This window comes from Aotus nancymaae, unplaced genomic scaffold (assembly GCF_030222135.1).
Source record: "Aotus nancymaae isolate 86718 unplaced genomic scaffold, 86718_ANA_hifiasm-v0.15.2.pri h1tg000025l, whole genome shotgun sequence".
Taxonomy (NCBI): Eukaryota; Metazoa; Chordata; class Mammalia; order Primates; family Aotidae; genus Aotus; species Aotus nancymaae.
In genome coordinates this window covers 17752712-17768880 of record NW_026988438.1, presented here as the reverse complement: position 1 = coordinate 17768880, position 16169 = coordinate 17752712, and the positions used below count along the sequence as shown (strand labels likewise).

At 34.1% G+C, this 16169-nt stretch overlaps 1 protein-coding gene across 9 annotated transcripts in view; it reads left to right on the top strand.

Annotated features, from left to right (window-relative positions):
* Positions 1 to 16169, top strand: part of ANKIB1 (ankyrin repeat and IBR domain containing 1) — a 159579-nt gene that overhangs the window by 134024 nt on the left and 9386 nt on the right. For all 9 annotated transcript variants that reach the window (XM_012450828.2, XM_064380395.1, XM_012450827.2 and 6 more), the window contains 6 exons: positions 1692 to 1822; positions 10399 to 10533; positions 11781 to 11867; positions 11958 to 12024; positions 13963 to 14108; positions 15156 to 15334. In XM_012450828.2, the coding sequence (XP_012306251.1) occupies positions 1692 to 1822; positions 10399 to 10533; positions 11781 to 11867; positions 11958 to 12024; positions 13963 to 14108; positions 15156 to 15334 (745 nt within the window). The remainder of the gene's footprint in view (positions 1 to 1691; positions 1823 to 10398; positions 10534 to 11780; positions 11868 to 11957; positions 12025 to 13962; positions 14109 to 15155; positions 15335 to 16169) is intronic.

Sequence of the window (16169 nt, the reverse complement as noted above, 5' to 3'; positions counted from 1 at the left end):
ACTTCGAAACTCAAAGAGTCTGATTTCTCCTCTGCTTTGGACAGTAGAGCCAACCATTTACCCCACCACCCTTCTGAAAGTGTCTGCATGTAAACAAAGCTTTGATTAGATGGGCCATTTTCAATGATTCTAAAATGATTTTCTGGCATCTCTTTGAGTAAAGAAAATGTAAGGCTTCTCAGTGCACTTAGGGCTAAAAAAGAAAATAAAACTAAACCAACTTGAGTGCTGACATTCTTGCAGGAAAAAATTTTTAATTATACATCTAGTACTCTCCAGCCCCTAACTGTGTCCATGGAGGGGAGAGGGAAGTTTTTAAAATGTAAAATTTAGAATTTTTAAAAACCATGACATTCCTTAAGATCGTGGATCTCAAATTATAATAAAGTAAGTTGAGCTTAAGAAAATGAAGAGTATAAGTTTGATTAGGGATGGAGGGTGAGAGGAACTTGCCAGATGGGCCATATCATAATGGGCTTTATATTCTTTGCAAAAACAATTGGATTTTATCTTGTAGTCAGTGGGGAGCAAATTAAAAGATTTCAAGCAGTTGTGTATTCTAAAAAGATCACTGTGGGTGACTGGCAGGGGCAGGGGATGGGAGGATGAAGAAAAGTTGGTTAATGGGTACAAACAGAGTTAGATAGAAGACAATATTATATTTCAAAGTAACTAGAAGGGAGAACTTGAAATGCTACCAACACAAAGAAATTATAATTATTCAGTGTTATGGGTACTTCAGATATCCTGACTTGATTATTACACATTCTATGCATGTAGCAAACAGTCATATCTACTTCATAAATATGTAAAATATCTTGTGTCAATAAAAGAAGAACACAGATTTTTTTAAAAATCACTGTGCAAGCAGTGTAGTTGAAGGTGGACGTGTGAAGGAACTGAGGAGATAGGTTGCTTTTCTGTGCTTTAGTTGTCTAGGCAAGAGATATGAAGGACTCTAGCTTAAAGCAATAAGAACTGGGAATGGAGAGGAACCAAATATGATAAAGCAGGTGGAATAAATAGGATACAATGAGTGAGGGAACGAGGAGGATGTCAAAGATCATACTCTTCCTAAATTGCCTCTGGCCAGATAATTGTATCATTTGCCAGGATGGGGAATAAAGAAAGGAGCAGGTCTGGGGGAAATAATAAGCTTAGTTTTAGCCATGTCACATTGAATTAATTTTAAGATTATCCAGAATAATCATGAATAAAAAAAGATGTTGATATTTTTTGCTTTTCACTATGGCGAAGAGTTTCTGATAGTTATATTTGCATCTGGCCTGTTAAATAAATTATTGTCTAAAGTAACTGTTCTTTCTGTAATTTTCTTTGGTGCAATAGTTATTTTAAATGGAGTAACAATGTTGCTTTTTTCTTTTTTTTTTTTTTTTTTACCTTTTTTGTATATTTTGTTTTTGGTCACAGTTTATTTGGGCACAAGTTTATGGAGAAATCTCCCTTAAACCAGGTTTCATGAATATTTCTTTTGGAATAGAGTTTCTTATCTTATAATTAGGCTATTCAAAATGAAGCAGTTTAAAAATGTTGCCACAGACCCTGATCAGAAAATAAATATTTTATTAAAATTGAGAAACAGCCTGCAAAGAAAAGTCTGGAGGGTTGTTTTCCCCTAGAAGTTGTACACTAAATCATTTATTTTTGTGTTTGTGCTTAATATCCCAAAGTTGTGGGAGTTAGTGAAGCCTACGAGGATGCCGCCAATTGTCTCTGGTTATTAACTAACTCCAAGCCTTGTGCCAACTGTAAGTCTCCAATACAGAAGAATGAAGGCTGCAATCACATGCAGTGTGCTAAGGTATGACGTTAAAGAGGATTTTGTATGCTTTGCATTTGGAATCTTAATTTAGTTTGATTGTCAATCCAAAGGATAAATTATTTGAGGGGGCCTGGTGCAGTGGCTCTTGCCTATAATCCCAGCACTTCAGGAGGTTGAGGCAGGAGGATCACTTGAGGCCAGGGGTTCAAGACCAGCCTGGGCAAAATACCAAAACCCCATCTCTACAAAAACAAAAACAATAAAAAGGTAAGGGTAAGGAATCTATGGTATTCAACCAGAAGATCAGAAATTCATGAATCCTCCCTTGCCAGTCACATTCCCCAGTGAGAGTCTTGAAAGATGTGTGTGTGTGTGTGTGTGTGTGTGTGTGTGTGTGTGTGTGTATCAAATGATTAACAAAGTGCTGCCTTATATAGATCTCTTGCAAAGCTGGTTTTGGAGCATACGGCTTAGACTCAAGGCCCAAACTAGGCCCAAATCCAGTCCTTATACTGTCTCCATACAGTTGGTTCTCTGTATCAATGGGTTTCATATTGTTGGGTTTGCATTCATGGATCAAAAATACTTAGGGGAAAAAAATGCATCTGTATTGAACATGTACAGATTTTTTTCTTGTCATTATTCCCTAAACAATGCAGTATAACAACTATTTATATAGCATATATGTTGTAAGATATTATAAGTAATCTAGAAATTATTTGAAGTATACTGGAGGGTGTGCATAGGTTAGTATGCAAATAATATGCCATTTTATATTGGGTACTTGATTATTCTTAGATTTTGGTGTTTGCAGGTCTTGGAACCAATTCTTTGTGGATACTAGGGAACACCTATATGTAGATGTCTGTATAATACAAGAACCCAAAGCAGTGTCCAGACTTTAGGTCTGCTAATAAAACCACCAATTAAACAAGTAACTCCTTATTATATTGAAAATGAAAATGCCAACAAAGATTCACTTGGCTGAAAAATACTTAATATAAATGATTAATGTTAGAGGTCCAAATGCTAGATAGAATAAATACCCTCTTTACTTAGTTGCGCAGGAAGAAACAGCAGTGTGTTTAAAACCAATATGCTGATGTGTTATGAATAACATTTTATTAGTCCATACCTACCTACATTTATGAACATGTTTTGATTTAAAATTACATTGATACTGTTTTTTTTTTTTTTGCTTTATCATTGGAAATGTCATCTATGTATAAAATGATTATTTAAAGTTATTGAGAGGAAAATGTAATTTTTTTCTAATTTGGGACATGAAGGAAACTTAAATGGTTAAGATTCCAGTAAAATATAATAATATCTTCTAGGTATTAATTGATTTTTAACCTTGAAACTTAATGATTATTACTATACTTGCAAAAGAATGGCAGTTACAAAATAATTTTTATAAGTCTATATTACTGTAAAATTAATATAAATGAATTGGCTTAGTGAGGCGGTAATTAATGATTCTCTAAGAGGCAAGAAGAAAAACCTGGGGCAGTGTTATGAGCAAAATATTCAGAAGTACTGTTTATTCAGCTAAGGATCCAGCCAAAATTATTTTATCTCTTTGTGATCTTATCTCCAATGTCCATATCTTTTTTATTATCCTTGGGAAATCTGATATAGACTACAGAGATGTATAAAGAACTATAGAATGACCATAAAAATTTGTAATTGGCTGCTGAGACAGACTCCAATATTATCTTTATTTCCTGCATAGCACCTACTGGTAGTAAATAGTTGATAAATACATACTGCATTCCTGAATGTTTTTATGAATTAATCAGGCTGATAATATTAGGTAATCCAACCTAAATAGACTTTGCTTAAGCTTCTGTTGCATTGAAAAGAAATACTTACTTATGTACTCTGTAAATGTAGTTGTTGTATTTATTATACCATCTGAAGTGTTTGCACTGAACAATAAAACCTGAAAAGTAGTATCCTTATTATGACACGGAAGACTTATGTAGAAAATATAACGTTACTGCAGCAAAATCATATGTACTATTTTTTAAGTGTGTAGGTGAAACAACATGTCATATGTCATGGAATCCATCCTCTGACATAATTGTTAAATCATAACATACTTTTATTAATGCCTCAGCGTTGATTATGTATGATTTGGTAGGCAGTTTTTACTTTTGAAATCAAATGTGTTTTTAAAGAATGAGAAATTTCGTTCCCTAAAAATAAGCTTGTTTATTTTTAAAACACTTTTTAAAATTTCCCTAATTTAGATAATTTAAATTATTGCATTCTTAAATATTTTAAATCACTTTTAGTATATGATTCTGTGTAACTGTATGCTACAACTAAAAAAAAAGGGTTTTTTTTCCATTATAAACTGTAGAATAAATACCGTAATTGCTAAGGTATATCTGATCACTGTATAATCAAACTCTATACTAAAACTAAAAATTAACCATTGATTATAAAAGAAAAACTTTTGAACTTGACAGCGAGGTAGAATATGGCAAAAAATAAAAATTAAAAAAATAAAAATAAAAACCTTAACATTACAGAAAATAGAAAATAGTACAAATAACATTCTCTGATCATAAAGGAATAAAATAGAAATTAAGGCCAGGCATGGTGGCTCACACCTGTAATCCCAGCACTTTGGGAGGCTGAAGCAGGTGGATCACCTAAGGTCAGAAGTTTGAGACCAGCCTGGCTGACATGGTAAAACCCCATCTGTACTAAAAGTACAAAAATTAGCTGGGCGTGATGGCAGGTGCCTGTAATCCCAGCTACTGGGGAGGCTGAGGCAGGAGAATCACTTGAATCTGGGAGGCTATAGAACTTTCAAAATTAGAATCAGTTCTCTCAAACCCTGCCACTGCTTTATCAGCTGTTTATGTAATAGTCTAGTCTTTGTTGTCATTTCAACAATGTTTACAAAGTCTTCACCAGGAGCAGATTCTATCTCAAGAAACTACTTTTTTGCTTATCCATAAGAAACAAGTGAGTGGAGATTGTGCCATTGCACTCCAGCCTGAGCAATAAGAGTGAAACTGTGTATCAAAAAAAAAAAATAGTAAAGTTACAAGATGTCTTTTGGAAATTTTAAATATCAACTCCTCAGTAAGAAAGGAAATTAAAATGGACATTCAAGAATTTTTAAAACAAGGGTAATGAAAATACTACTTATCAGAACCTGAGGGCCATAGCTAAAGCAATGCTGAGAAATATGCATCACCTTATTTACTTAAACTAATACAGAATAAGGAACGAGTTAAGAGTATGACTCAATTTTTTTTTTTTTTTTTTTTTTTTTTTTGAGATGGAGTCTTGCTTTGTAGCCCAGGTTAGAGTGCAGTGGCTCGATCTCAGCTCACTGCAACCTCGACCTCCTGGGTCCCAGTTCAAGCAATACTCTGACCTCAGTCTCTCAAGTAGCTGGGATTACAGACACTAACCACCATGCCCAGCTATTTTTTTTTTTTTTTTTGTATTTTTGTATTTTTTAGTAGAGACGGGGTTTCAACATGTTGGCCAGTCTGGTCTTGAACTCCTGGCCTTGTGATATCCCTGCCTCAGCCTCCCAAAGTGCTGAGATTATAAATGTGAACCATTGCTCCCGGACTACTCAAAAATTTAGAAAAAAAATAAACTTGAAGAAAACCAGGAGGAAGGTTCTGTTTTTTTTTTTTAAGACAGAAATCAGTGACTTTATAACTGAAAATGCAACTAATAAATAAATCCAAAAAGTGATTTTCTTAACAAAAACTAGATAAACCACTAAGCTAACACAATCAAGAAAAAAAATGAAGGTGAGGGAGTTCAAAGACACAAGATAAAGAAGGGAAACACAGGCATAACTCAGAGATACCGTGGTCCAATTCTAGATCACTGCAATAAAGCAAATATCACAGTCAAATAAATCATGTTTTTTAATGTCTCACTTCATACAAAAGTTTAACTGTAAACTCACGCTGTCTGTTAAGTGTGCAATAGCATAACGTATTTTTATTTTAAAATACTTTATTACTGAAAAATGCTAACTATTATCTGAGCCTTCAGTGAGTCGTAATGTTTTTGCTGGTGGAGAGTCTTGCCTCAGTGTTGATGCTGCTAACTGAACAAAGTGGTGGTTGCTGAAGGTTGAGTTGGCTGTGGCAATTTCTTAAAATAAGACAATGAAGTTTGCTGCATTGGTTGACTGCCTTTCACAATATATTTCTGTATAGCATGTGATACTGTATTACAAAATTTGACCTCCAACAGAACTTCCAAAATTAGAGTCCTTTCTCTCAAACCCTGCCACTGCTTCATCAGCTGTTTATGTAATATTCTACTCTTTGTTGTCATTTCAACAATGTTTACAAAGTCTTCACCAGGAGCAGATTCTCTCTCAAGAAACCACTTTCTTTGCTTATCCGTAAGAAACAACTTTTCCCCAATTCAAGTTTTATTATGAGATTGTAGCAATTCAGTCACATCTTCAGGCTGCACTTGAAGTTCTTGTGCTATTTCTACCACATCTGCAGTTATTTTTTCCACTGAAGTTTTGAACTCCTCAAAGTCATCCATGAAGGTGGGAATCAACCTTTTCCAAACTCCTGTTCATGTTGATATTTTTACCCCCTCCCATGAATCACAGATGTTCTTAATGGCATCTAGAATGGTGAATCCTTTCCAGAAGAGTTTCCATTTACTCTGCCTAGATCTATCAGAGGAATCACCATCTGTGACAGTTTTAGCCTTACAAAATATATTTCTTAAATAGTAAGACTTGAAATTCAAACTTACTGCTTAATCCATAGGCTGCAGAATGGATGTTATATTAGCAGACATTAAAACAACGTTCATTTCCTTGTACATCTCTATCAGAGCTCTTGGATGATCATGTGCATTGTCAATGAGCAGTAATATTTTAAAAGGAATCTTTTTTTCTAAGTAATAGCTCTCAACAGTGGGCTTACAATATTCAATAAACCATGCTGTAAACAGATGTGCTGCCATCCAGGCTTTGTTGTTCCACTTAGAGAGCACAGGCAAAGTAGATTTAGCATAATTCTTAAGGGCCCTACAATTTTGAGAATGGTAAATAAGCATTGGCTTCAACTTAAAGTCACCAGCTGTATTAGCCCATAACGAAAGAGTCAGCCTGTTCTTTAAAGCTTTGGAGCCAGACATTGACTTCTCTCTAGCTATAAAAATCCTAGATGGCACTGTCTCCCAATAGAAGGTTGTTTCATCTACTTTGGAAATCTGTTGTTTAATGTAGCCACTTTCATCTATGATCTTAGCTGGATCTTCTGGATAATTTATCACAGCTTCTATAGCTTCACCTTGCACTTTTATGTTATGGAAATGGCTTCTTTCCTTAAACCTCATGAACCAATGTCTGCAGATTCCTTATGTCTCTCTGCCTTCATAGAACTGAAAAGAGATAGGACCTTGCTCTGGATTAGTATTTGGCTTAAGGGAATGTCGTGGCTCATTTGATCTTCCATCCAGACCACTCAGATTTTCAACATATCAACAATAAGCCTGTTTCGTTTTCTTATTATTCATATATTCACTGGAATAGCACTTTTACTTTCCTTCAAGAACTTTTCCTTTACATTCACAATTTGGCTAACTGGCACAAGAGGCCTAGCTTTCAGCTTATCTTGGCTTTTCAACATGCCTTCCTCACTAAGCTTAATCATTTCTAGCATTTTTAAAGTGAGAGATGTAAGACTCTTCCTTTCACTTGAACACTTAGAGGCCCTTATAGGATTCTTAATTGGCCTAATTTTAATATTGTTGTGTCTTAGGGATTAGGGAAGCCCAAGGAGAGTGAGAGAGACAGAGATAATAGAATGGCCAGTCGGTGAAGTGGCCAGAACGCATACAACATTTATCTATTAAGTTTGCCATCTTACATGGGCATGGTTCATGGTGCCCCCCCAAATATTAAAATAGTAACATCAAAGATCATTGATCATAGATTACCATAACAGATATAATAATTTAAGAGTTTGAAACATTATGAGAATTACCAAACTGTGACACAGACAAGCAGTGAGCATATGCTGTTGGAAAAATGACTAGTAGGCTTGCTTGATCAGGGTTGTCACAAAGTTCAGTTTGTTTAAAAAACAAAAACAAAACGCAGTGTCTGCAATGCATAATACAGCAAAATGCAATGAAACAAGGTATGCCTGTAATCAAAGAAACAAAGCAAACTAAAATAATAAGGAATAACTTCATTCAATTCTTCCAGATATTTTGAACTTGGATTTGAAGTAGATTGACTTTCTAAGACAGTATTATTTATTAAAACTGATCCTAGAAGAGAGAGAATATTCCCAAAAAACCCATTCCCATAGAAGGGAAAAAAAGTTTTTCAAAACTCTCCCGCACCTTATACTAACACTTAAAGCAATGGGCCCTGATAGTTTTACGATAGAATTTTACCAAACCTTTAAGGAGCTGGTAATTCTAATGTTATTTAAACTATTCTTGAGAGTTAAAAAAAAAAAACAACTTTCAGATTATTTTTATAAAGTGAGTAGAACCTTGATACCTGCTTGACAAGATTATAAAAACTAAAAGAAAACTGTGGATTATTCTTACTTTTAAATAACACTGCAGAAGTCCTAAATATTACAGGGATAAAACTACACAGATATTAGCAATAATCCAGCAGAGCACATTCATAGGTAATTAACCAAGTAAGAGTTTATTCCAGGAAGACAGGTTAAGTGTTGCTCATCTGGAATGCTTGGAACTGGAAGTGTTAACGATTTCGGAATTTTTTTTTTTCATTTTGGAATATTTACATTTTACCAATTGAGCACTCCTAATCCACAAATTTACAATGCATGTCAGTGCTCAAGAAGTTTTGGATTTTGGAGCAGTTAGGATTTCTGATTTTTAGATTAGAGATGCTTCAACCTGTATAAGAAGGGTTCAATATTAGGAAAGCTGATGTTGTACCTCATGTTTTTCGTAGGTCCAAGGGGAAAAATTACATATTTTCTGTAGCTCCTGAAAAGGTATTTGACCAAAAAACAAACAAACAAACCATTCCATATAAAACACTCAAAGAAATAGAATAGATTCTTTCTTAGTATGATAAAAATAATTACCTAAGTTCAAAAGCTAGCATATTTAATCGGGGAAACTAGAGTCACTCCCACTAAATTCAAGAATAAGATGAAGATATTTTCCATCACTAATATTATTAACATTAGACTGAAGATACCAGTCAACATAATTAGACAACAGAAAGAGACTAACAATATAAAAATTAGAAATGAGATGATAAAATTATCACTTTTTACAGATGGCATGATTGTATACCTAGAAAATTTACAAAAATCAACTGAAAAACTGCTATAAACAAAAATTCAGTTGAGTAGCAGAGTACACAATTACTTTGCAGAAAATAATAACCTTCATGTGTATCAACAACAATCAGATTGAATATTTACTGAAAGACTTCATTTATCTGGGAATAAATTTAGCAAATATGCAAGACTTATGGGGAAAAAATATAAACCCTCTCTCTGTAGGTCACAAAAGATTACAAACAAATGGAAAGATGACCAAGTTCTTAGATAGAAAGATTCCATCAAAAATAGCAATAGGTTTTGTTTCTGAATCTAAGTAAACTAATTCAAAAGTTATATGGCAGGGCCAAGGGGAAGCAAGAACAGGAAGTCTGAAAAAGAGCAGTGAGGTGGAACTAGCCTTGTCAAATAGCCATATTATGAAGCCTCAGAAATTCAGACAGTGTGGTGCTGGCACATGAAATAGAATAGAAAGAAAGCCTAGCATATAGACACAGATACATGGGAATCCAGTATGTGGTAAAGGTGGCGTCTACAACCAGTGGAGAAACATGAGCTATTTAAATGGTATAAGGACTACTGGGCAGCTGTGTGAGAAAGAATAAAGTTGAATTCATACTGTATCCTATATAGTAAGATAAATTCCAAATGACTCAAAGATAAAGTTACAAAATAAAATAAACCATAAGACTACCTGAAGACAACATAGAATGGGAAGATCTTTTTAACTGACTCAAAATCCATAAGCATAAAAAAGGATATATTTTCATACTGAATGCTCATATTTTCGGCACTGTCTGATAATTATGGTAATTAAGTAAGTGAAATGTACTTTCAAATGGGAAACCATTTTTATATCAGCGGTTTCACTTAGAGGTCTTTTCAGCTTATTTCTAGTTTCAAAACTAATTTTTCAAAATTGCTAGAAGTTTTTCAAATAGACTGGTGGAGCTTTATAGACCAATGTCAGATTAGAACGTACTTAAAAATGAAACACTTGTCAGTATCTGTTATTATTTGTAAAGAATATCCTATTGATATTTTCAATGATTCCTTGTGATTACCTCGTTATGTTATGCTTTACATTTTAATATATCACTATAAGCAATAATTTCAAGCTACCCCCACATCTTTCCATAATGCAGAAAGGTCTCCAGAGGAAACATGAGAAAGAGGACATGTCTTTAAGAAGATTTGTTCCTGGTCACACACTCAGGATTATTTAATCTTTACAGATTGGTTGGCTATAAAGCAGAAAGTAATTTGCATATTAATATGGGAAGATGTTTTCATATATATTTTCTCTTGAAGTGCAAGTATGACTTTTGCTGGATTTGCCTAGAAGAGTGGAAAAAACATAGTTCTTCCACTGGAGGTTATTACAGATGTACTCGCTATGAAGTCATTCAGCATGTGGAGGAGCAATCCAAGGAAATGACTGTGGAGGTAAAGAGAACCAATTAAGCCAAGACCTCTCTCTAAGCCGCTCACTGCCACTGGAATTATTTTGCATTTCTTCTTTTTCTGTTTTCATCTTAATGAGGTATTGAATTGAATACACTTTATAATAGCCTTTAATTTCAACAAAATAGCTCTGTAAACTTGAGAGTTTTGTCCCTTTTACATTTTCCATTTTTTATTTTGGTGAAGATATATATGAAAAGTCTGATGCATCCCAGCCTATTCTGCAAAGACTTAAAAACAATTTTAATATTAATATCAACAATGCAATATTACATTATACTGTACAGTAAGTATCTTAGTATGCTCATTTGCCATAGAAAATAACACAGACTGGGTGGCTTAAACAACAGAAATTTATTTCTCAGAGTTCTGGAGGTTGTGAAGTCCAAGGTCAAGGTTCTGGCCAATTTGGTTCTTGAGGAGGCCACTCTTCTTGGCATGCAGACAGCCACTCTCTCACTATGTCCTCTGGTGGCCAGAAAAGAGAGAGACTGACCTCTGGTGTCCCTTCCGCTTCTTATAAGGGTACCAGCCCTATTAGAATAGTGCCCCACTCTGTTGACCTTATTTAACCTTTCTCACAGGTCCTATCTTCAAATACTGTCACAATGGGGATAGGGCTTCAAAATACGAATTTTAGGGGGATGCCATTAGTTCATACCAAAAAGCCACATAATAAAACATTGAAGGCCAGTCACGGTGGCTCATGCTTGTAATCCCAGCACTTTGGGAGGCCAAGGCAGGTGGATCACTTGAGGTCAAGAGTTCAAGACCAGCCTAGCCAACATGGTGAAACCCCATCTCTACTAAAACTACAAAAATTAGCTGGTCATGATGGTGGGCTCCTGTAATCCCAGCTACTCAGGAGGCTGAGGCAAGAGAATAGCTTGAACCCAGGAGGCAGAGGTTGCCATGAACTGAAATCACACCACTGCACTCCAGCCTAGGCAACAGAAGAAAACTCTGTCTCAGAAAAAAAAAATGGAGATTGGGAGACTTCTTTGCCTTAGACCCTGGGATTTTGGACTCAGGTATTTGTCACAGTATACAAATGGAAGACTTTGTTCTGAGAGTCTTTAAGATGTACTGTTTTCTGTCAAGAAAAGAATTCACAAATCTGAATGCACTACTACCTATCACTAATAAAACTTTTAAATGATCCCCCCAAAGAAACTATTTTAGTAGCTATTAGTTTTTGTAAAAGTCATTTGTGGACTTTTGTTTTCTAGGCTGAGAAAAAACACAAACGATTTCAGGAACTTGACAGATTTATGCACTATTATACAAGATTTAAAAATCACGAGCATAGTTATCAGGTATGTCCCAAATAATTTCAAATGAGCCGACCTCTACTGTTGTGAATAAATAAAGAGAATGGTTTAAATTATTTATTTCTATTCTTTTAGTTAGAACAACGCCTTCTTAAAACAGCCAAAGAAAAGATGGAACAATTGAGCAGAGCTCTCAAAGAAAGTAAGTTATAAGTTGTATGTGTGATAATTGATATAAAATATTCTTCCATGATGTCACTTCACTAGTAAGTTAGGTCCTGAAAGGAATGCATTGTGTCCATTAGCTTGTTGTGGTACTGTTTTGAGTTCTCTGAAGCCCTGAGTGCAGCTTAGCAGATGAGGCTTCTGTGATTGGATTTTCTACCCAGCACCTAGCCTCCTCCTCTTGATGCACTGTTACAACATAAAAACACTGCATGATTTTGCTTACTCTGTGTCACTGCTGATGTTCTACAGTGTTGGGAAAAGTGGATGGGTCCTAAAGGGCATAACTGACTTAGTCAGAGGAGCAAGATACACGTGCTACCCAATTGTCATGTAACTGAATACCCAAAAATTCTTGAGAAAATTTAGCAGAGTGCTTAAGGGTGTGGAAGTCTGTAATAGTTTGGGGAGAAATCATTTCACTGGTAAATAATGAACATTGGGGTAAAAAAGCGAAGCCATGAGGACGAGCTAACATGTGGGTCCTAAATTTTAAGTTATAAAAGAATATTCCAAAATATGGATTGAGTGTTGGTAGCATCATTAGAATATAATAACCCACAGTGACCACACAGAGTACAGGTTCTGGTATGTTTTGTTTTTTAAAAGTCACCTTTTAAAAATAATAGCTTACATATGAAAAGTACATTTTAAGGTGAAAAATGTGATGTTATACTTGGGTTGCTCCAATTTATTAAAATAGTGAGTACTAAAATCCTTTTCATCAGGATAATTCTCTAATCAAGACAATATCATAAATTAAATAGAATGGGGGAGAAAATGTCCATAGCAGTGTAGCCTGCTTGTTATATTAGTTCTTAGACTTCATTAATGATATAACTATGTTAGGCAATATCAAACTCCTGAAGTATTGTCCACAATAAAAATTGAGAAGAAAAAAATCTTCACAGTCATAAAACTCTTCAGCAGAGATTTTTGTCTGGTCATTAATGCATCCCTAGTGCTTCCAACTATGCCTGACACTTAAAAACATTCAGTATTTGTAGATGTGACTTATTGCTTCTATTCAACATTCTGGAGGTTTCAGGCAACATAATGAAATAGGGAAAAATATGAAAATATACAGCAGTTGGAAAGGAAGAAGCAAAACTTCACACATATCTCACGTACATCAGAAATCTCAGGGTAATCTATATGTCAGTTTGTGTACACACACTATTAATTTCATTCTACAGGCATCCAGAATAATCAGATTTTCAACAGTATTTGCAAATTTAGACTCTCATGCTTAATTTCTGATTTTTTCTTTCTTTCTTTCTTTTTCAGTTAAGCAAAAACCTAGAATGTTGTAATGACGTTCTTAGAAGAGTCTCAGATATTAAGGCAATTTTGTCTTCCATCTTCCTCATTCTTCCTTCCTTTCTGTCTTTCTCTGAAGTATTTTATTAACTAGCATTAGTTATCTAGTTGTTTGCCAGAATATTGTATCTTTTTCTTTATAGTATTGATTTTGCATAATTAGGCTTTTTTTTTTTTTTTTTAGCAGCAACTTAGAAAAGGCATTTGTTCTCATTTTTAAGCAGGGAAATTCTGCTAGGGATAATCTGAAAACCTTAGTAAAGCCTAGAACCTTTTGGCTGACATAAAGCTAGATTTGCTTATCAATGGAGTGAGACCAGAATCCGAGATGAGCATGTGCATTCCTTGATGGCTACCATCAGTGCTCTTGGGCTGCTGGGTCATATGTTTCTTTTATACACACATTCATGTCACACATGGTATTTTATGTACGTTTTTAGTTTGGTTCAAGTAAGTATTTTCATACAGTTACTTAAAACAGTTTTTGTCCTAACGATCATTCTTTTTTCTTTTTGGAGAAAAAAATCATTGTTTGATTAATATCATAAATAGCATATTTGCAAAACAACTTCACTGTGCCTCAATTACTTTTTAGCTGAAGGAGGCTGTCCAGATACCACTTTCATTGAAGATGCAGTTCATGTGCTCTTAAAAACTCGGCGCATTCTCAAGTGTTCTTATCCATACGGATTTTTCTTGGAACCTAAAAGCACAAAGAAAGAAATTTTCGAACTAATGCAAGTAAGATATTTTTTTAATTACATTTAAATGGCAGCAGTTATTAGGAAAAACCGAGTTTTTCTTTTTTCAAACCACTTGTTTTATTTAATGTGGGTGTGATTAGTAAAACAATTTTCTTTTCATTTTTTAAATGGTTTTTAAATAAAGGAAAAGTTACTAGTAACAAATTGAAATTTTCTTTCTGTTTAAATCTGTCACTCTTCAGGTCTGAATGAGTTATGAGTGATGCAAACATTTCCTATAGCATTTATGTCTGTCTTTTAAACTAGTTCAGGTTTGAAATCAGACATATTTCTGATTATGTAATTAAGAATTTTATCATCAAAATGAAACAAGCCGCATTATGTACAAGATGAAAAATTTGCTGTTTACCAGTTTATTTTTTAAATCAACTGAAAAAGTTATAGTATTTAAAAAACAAAAACACCTAAGCCAGCTGGCATCACTATAGCTAAATAGCTTCATTGTACATTTCTTTTCTTTTGAAGCCACTAAACTTTTTCTTGTTACAGTTTTCATGTCATCCCTTTGAACTGTCCTCTACTAATTTATATCCTACGTTTCATCAAGGCTTAATATTTATTTTCTCCATAAACTCTTCCAGACTTGCCCTGATTACTGTAGTCTTGCCATGATTCAAATTCCTTCAGCACTTTTATATAGTCTGCACCATGGCATCATGCATTTGCTTGTATAGCGCATTGAAATGTGTTAGCTTTTTTCACATAAACAAATTATAAATTCCTTGTAGACAGCTGCAATACTCACTACTTCTTTGTAATCTATACCAATTTCATTTCTATAAATGCCTATCAGATGAGTGCTATTTTTTTAAATTTCACATGATTTTATATACAATCCTTTCTCTTTCGTAATCTAGAAAACGTACGCAGTAGAAAATACATTACATAGAAAGTTATTTCAAAATTTGAACTAGTTTCTTACTTCAGAACAGTTAGATTTAACTGAGAAACCACATAGACTCTGGATTTGCTATGGATTAACCTATGAAACCTGTGATCTTTTTTTTTCCTCTGCTTACTATAGACAGACCTAGAAATGGTCACTGAAGACCTTGCCCAGAAAGTCAATAGGCCTTACCTTCGCACACCCCGCCACAAGATCATCAAAGCAGCATGCCTTGTTCAGCAAAAGAGGCAAGAATTCCTGGCATCTGTGGCTCGGGGAGTAGCTCCTGCAGACTCACCAGAAGCTCCGAGACGCAGGTAAAAAGGATGTACACTGTGGAAATCATCCCAGCTCCAGCCACAAATGCCAGCAGTTTTATTTTTTTATCCAACCAAGGTTCATATTCCTGGAAATTACTTACACCTAAAGTATGGATAGCTGATAAAAGTATGTTAACTCTTTTTTCGTGATTTTTTTTTTTTCTCCATGCTATTTTTGTTTTTTGTTATTTTTTATTTGTTTATCGGGTAGTGCCTCAGACTAAATTAACCTAGGTTAATTTCACATTTCAAGTGAACTCATAATTAATGAGTATTCTAATTCGTCATTTCTTTTTTTGTTTTGTTTTGTTTCGTTTTTAGAATGAATATGATTGCTAGTCATTTCAAGTATGTAATATATGTAGTGATTTGATAGTTATAAACTTCTTATGCAGAATTTGGAAACTTTACCAACTTGTTATGGTCATATTTGTATTTTTGTGTAAAGAAGTTGTGAAGGAAAGAGAAATTTGGTATTCCTAGTTATTTAAGTGATCCAAACTCACCCACTAAAGATCAGTTGAGTTACGGTTGTTTTATTTTACATGCTCATACTACTTCTGTAAATTGAAGCATACTTTCCTGTTTATAATAATCATAAACATTAAACATTCCTTTGGCACTATTTTACATAAATTCCTTTGATCCTTTTTTATATAATATTTAGGAGTAAATATATACTTGTAAAGTAAAAATAGAAGCAATTTAAAATACTTTGTTATAACAGTAATTTTTATTTTTTGATCACTTTACACAAACATAAAAACTTAGAATTTGAAAGAAATAATGAAATTATCATTTTAATTCTGTTTTAATAGTTGATCTACTTTGG